Here is a 5611-nt window from a genome sequence, read left to right as displayed (position 1 = left end):
CCCATGGAAAAGCAAAATCTATCCTTCCCTTTGGAGAAAGCACAAGGAGAAAATACCATATGAATATGACTTTCTCTTTGCCATGTTGATTTGTGGGACGTAGATACGATACTTTAAAGCCTGACTAACCAAACAAAAGTTAGAAAGTAACCATCCAATAAGGTTGAATGGAATTCATGAATAGGATGAATCAATCCTATATGTGTTGACAAATACACTAAAATTGGAAGGTTAAACACTATTTCTTAGATAGTCCACATCTAACAGACTAAGAGTAGCTTTATAATTAGGCAACATTGTCTCATCACGGTTTTGCTTTTTGGAAATTTAAAATCATGAAATGAAAGAATAAAGACTAGAATCCTAGATTCAGATCTGAAAAGGATCTCAGGGGCCATCCAAGTTCCCAAACTTTAAAGAGAAAAAAAATAATATCCAGACACATAAAGTGATTTCCCCAAAATTATATAGTTCAAAAATTTACAAGGGGAATAATTTTGACCAACTCTTGTAACTTCAAATTCAGTTGTCTGGCCAATGATTTGTAAATAGGGGCAAATGCCTTTGAGTATGGTTCTATTTAATTTAATTAAAAATAAACAGCACTTTAAAATGTTTATTTTCCAAAATGAATCAAAATTATTGCCTATGTTTTTATAATTCTTTACAAATTTACACTAAAATACCTTATTTGAATCTTGTAAGAATTCTCTGAGGTAGGTACTTCTATTACCCTCAATTTTTTTTAACAGATAAGAAAACTGTGTTTTAGAGAAATTAAGTGGTTGTATCAAACAGTATTCCCTAAGGCAGAAAACTGTTAATTGAACAAAAAATGAACATTCAAAAAAGAATCCTTGCATTTCTTCTGGAATCCATAGTTATTTCTAGTTCCATTCTGAGAAGGCAATAGTTTGGCATTAATATACTCCACCAAGGCACAGTGAAGAAGTTCTACTGAACTTTAGCATATATATTCCAGGAAAGAAAAATCAGTTGGAAATTCTTCTATATTTTGTGTGAAAGAAATATATCATTTTAATTTTAATTAATTAACATAATTATCATTATCTAATTAAATTACAAAACATTTTCCTTCCAACAGCCTTGTGAAGCAGGTCATTCTAATATTATTTATATTTTTCAGATATATAAACTGAGTCTGTGAGAAGTTGACTAACTCAGGATCACACAGCTAGTAAGTGGAAGAAGGAACACAATAAATATTGGGTTGATTGGTTGTTCAATTAAAAAATTTTTTTTTAAATGAACTTAAGAATTTTTTCAAATTTTACATACTGCTCATGTTTATGGTCAACAAAACACAAGTATTTAGAATTTGGTCAAATTCCCACATCTTCAATTTTAGTAAAATATATTTTTAATGTTATTGTTAAGAAACATAGAGAATATATACATTCTAAATGTAAACATAGTTCTAATATACTTTGCAGCAGGATACCTATGAGAAGAAGAAGTGATTTGTTCTGTATTATTTATGAAATGAAAATGAAAATGAAAAATTTTGGATGTTTTTGAGAGATCTAAATGTTTTTGTTTTTCTTGTGTACCCAGCACTTAGCATGGTGGTTCTTGGCACATAGCAAATTCTCCAATCCAGAATCCAATTGGCTCAACTGTGATTTTCTCAGAATAAGAAACTTTCAGTAGGGGAACTTCCTATATTGACATGGAATGCAAAACATGTAAAATTTAGCAGAGCAATCCAAGGAAGTTGCCTCAGTTGTAAAGAAGTAAAATTATTTCCCCAGGGTCATATAATTTAAGTAATCAGTAAAAGTAGAGTTTGAAGCCAAATCTTCCCGATTTTAAACTTGGTGTTCTGACTGCTCTGCCAACTATCTTTTCTTGGATTTCAATGGAATAAAATAAGGAATATATTCATTGAGTAAAATACTTTTTAGATCTAATTTTTTTAAGAAAAGCTATTAGTATAACAGAAAAATAATAAAACAAAACCAGGCTCCTCCATTAACCATGAATAAGACATGTCTAAAGAGTAGGCAACTGGGGTTATTTATAAAGGTACTTGCTATTTCTTATTGTACAATACCTAGAGATATTTTTCCCTTTTCCACTGGAGAAAATGCCATCTGTATGTTTAGAAAGCTCAAGATGCTTTCTATGCCTACATTGAGTAGAGATTATAAATGAAGCCTCCCTGTAGTAAGATTACAGTAATAACTAGCAAAAATAAAATCTCTCTTCTCCAGCAAAAATTTAAATTCAATTCAATATATATTTTGCAATCACCTACCTGATATTTGAAAGTGATTTGTATTGTGTTCTTAAGGATACATACAATATATTTTAAAATGATACTGTATATTATTTTCAAGGAACTTATAGTCCTGTAAGATGAATGGGGAATGAGATATACAGAAATAAATATAATAGGAGTTCAAGATATAATTAAATGTATAAAAGAGATAGCGGCAACATTGACCCTGAAGAGAGAAGGCATTACCTCAAACCCCTAGATGTGTAACTTCAGTCGAACTTTTGTATCTAAGTTTCTTCATCTGAAGAACAAAGATTATATTTACATTACTTACCTCACAGTGTTATGAGGAAAGTATTTTGTAAACCTTAATTTCTCATGTAAATATAAGTTGCTAATATTAATATAAACACAGGGAAAATGGTATAAACCGAACAGAATGGCTTGAAAGATTCGAGGATCATAGAAGACTTCAGAGATGAAATGGCGCCTGAGCCAAGACTCTGAATAAATAACAGATTTTCATAAAGTAGAAATAAGGAGGGAGTCTATTCCAAATATAAGTAATGGATTGTGTGTATGTATGGACACAGGAGAAGGCAGGATTATATTGGTGAATGGTAAGTAATTTAATTTAATACAAAGAAGGTTAATATGGAGTAATGGAAACAGATTATGGAGATTCTTTCCTATCTAGCTACAGCATTTGGCATTTCTTCAGTTAGCAATGAGGACCTGGTGAAGATTTTTGATAAGTATAGTAATGTTGTCTAATTTCTAACCTATGTATTAAGAATATTTCTTGGCAAGCATATGATGAATTCATTAAAGGAACAGAAATAAATTAATTTGTCTGAAGTATAGATACATATATAAATACATACATACACACACACACACACACACACACACAGAGAAACAGGCAAAGTATTGTGTAATGGATGAAAATTCGGTCCTGGTTCGAAGAAGATCTGGGTTTAAGTCCTGCATTTGATAAATCCAAGCTAAAAGATCCTAGGCAAATCATTTAACCTCTAAGTTCCTTAAATAATTCTCTGACTATAAATTACAGAAAAGTTATGGACCTGAATTGAAAGAAGCAGTTTTCTAAGCCAGTAGCAATCTCTAGAGTCCCTAGATTTGAAGAATGAGATAATAATCTAAAGGGTTATGGAAGGTCTTTTAATCCTTAGCTTTTGCCATTGATATAGAATTTGAAAAGTATTATCACTTTTCAGCACCTTTTGCTATCTGGTGAAATATTTTTAAAGACAAATTCCTTCTTTTTGGCAACAGAAAAAAGTTCCAGAAAAAATGGCCCGAGGAAATCATACTGCTGTGACAGAATTTGTTCTCATGGGATTCACAGATCGTCCAGAGCTTCAGGTTCCCCTCTTTGTTGTGTTCCTAGCAATTTACCTCATCACTCTCATTGGAAACCTTGGAATGATTGTCCTAATCAAGCTTGATTCACGACTTCATGTTCCCATGTATTATTTTCTTAGTCACCTTGCCTTTATTGATCTCTGTTACTCATCTTCAATTGGACCCAAGATGCTACAAAACTTAATTGTGAAGAAGAAAACCATTTCCTTCTCAGGATGCTTTGCACAGCTGTACTTCTCAAGTGCTTTTGCTACAACAGAGTGTTTCCTGTTGGCTACAATGGCCTATGACCGTTACATGGCTATTTGCAACCCTCTGATTTACACGGCCATCATGACTAAAAGGGTCTGTAGTGAATTGGTGATTGGTGTATACACCTATGGTTTCTTGAACTCAATAATACAGACCATTCTGACTTTTCAATTATCCTTTTGTGAGTCCAATGTCATCCATCACTTCTACTGTGCTGACCCACCACTTCTAGCACTGTCCTGTTCAGACACTCACTCTAAGGAGAAACAGCTCTTGATCTTCTCTGCTTTAAATCTAACTAGTTCTCTTCTGACTGTTCTTGTTTCCTATATTTGCATCCTGGTTTCCATTCTGAAGATCCATTCCTCTGAGGGTAAGTGCAAAGCCTTCTCCACCTGTGCCTCCCACTTGACAGTGGTCATCATCTTCTATGGGACTCTCTTCTTCATGTATCTCCGGCAGCCAAGAGCAGGAAATTCCTGGAAATATAACAAAGTCATCTCTGTGTTTTATAGTCTTGTCATTCCCATGCTAAACCCACTGATCTACAGCCTCAGGAACACAGAAGTGAAGGATACTCTAAAAAAGATCCTAGAGGGGAAAAGGTCACAATGAATGAATTCTGCCGAGCTACAGATGTGGAACAGAGGAGCATGTGGAGAGACAAGGCCTATATAACAGATTTAATTGATATTGTGACCACAGATGGATATAAGTTCCTAAAGGGCAGAGAAGTTTCATTTTTAAATTTGTACCCCTACCACTTGATGCTACACTTTGCACATAGTAGTTGCTTAAGAATATTTATTCATTCTGATCAATAGTTTGTTGAGCAATTGCTAAGAAATCAGAGAACAAAATGTAGTTATACTTCAGCGACAAAAGTAACAGGAACCCTTACTCTATAACAGATAGTGTATTCAATCATACAGATATTCTGTTTTCTTTAAAAGATTCAGAAGTTTGGGGAGATCCTAAGTTTAAGTTATACCTTTTATCTCATTAAAATAGATTATTTGTTTTTTAAAAAAAACCCGAGAATACTTAATGTGTATAATAATCCTATATTGAGTCAAAATTCTACAGCTATATGGGCTACACATTACATAGACTAGATCTAAGTACAAAGATATTGTAAAAGACAATAAAATAATTAAATAAAATTTTCAGGTCATATATGAAAATCATATTTTGATATATCAATAGATTTGTAATCCTACTGATATGGGTACTCTCTTTAGGGATGCATGCTAAAAACACATTGTACTTTTCTCATGTCATGTGATTCTCATCCATGCCATCCTATAAATCTTCCAGAGGGAATCTATCCTATGTGCTATACGGCTGCTCCTGAGGTCTCTTAAGATTACATGGAGGTTTTCATGATGTTATCTCTTGTTCTATTTTTTTATGCCTCTCTCTACTCATTTCCAGTTGTGCAACTCTCAATATCTTTTAAGTTATTTCTTGCCTATAACTGTTGTTGCTTACCTACTACTACAAGGCTTCTTTCTATTTTTATTGTCCTTTGACCTAAAATTCTGGTCTTTCAGAGATGGTGATTTTCAGTGATTCACAGGCATATATTATCCCTGGAAAATATTGATGTAAATTAGATGAATTTTGTTTCAGAGAAAACTTATTATGGGATATTGGAAGTATAGTTTGATTTCTTAAATGTAATTCACCCTATTATCTACTTTCTTCAGAATTTAGAATTTCATGCATTCT

The 5611-nt window shown here is 32.8% G+C and overlaps 1 protein-coding gene across 1 annotated transcript; it reads left to right on the top strand.

Annotated features, from left to right (window-relative positions):
* The first annotated feature begins 3556 nt into the window (after positions 1 to 3556).
* On the top strand, positions 3557 to 4680 carry LOC141547093 (olfactory receptor 5M5-like). The gene has a single exon (XM_074275450.1). The coding sequence runs from the start codon at positions 3557 to 3559 to the stop codon at positions 4493 to 4495; it is 939 nt and encodes a 312-aa protein (XP_074131551.1). The 3' UTR covers positions 4496 to 4680.
* The last annotated feature ends 931 nt before the right edge of the window (positions 4681 to 5611 follow it).

The sequence above is a fragment of the Sminthopsis crassicaudata genome, chromosome 6, assembly GCF_048593235.1.
Source record: "Sminthopsis crassicaudata isolate SCR6 chromosome 6, ASM4859323v1, whole genome shotgun sequence".
Taxonomy (NCBI): Eukaryota; Metazoa; Chordata; class Mammalia; order Dasyuromorphia; family Dasyuridae; genus Sminthopsis; species Sminthopsis crassicaudata.
Note: the sequence above shows the minus strand (reverse complement) of the source record. Positions and strands in the feature narration are given on the sequence as shown.

What these genes read in the sequence shown, in the direction of transcription:
- LOC141547093 (XM_074275450.1), top strand. Translation starts at nt 3,557, where the DNA reads ATGGCCCGAGGAAATCATACTGCTGTGACAGAATTTGTTCTCATGGGA.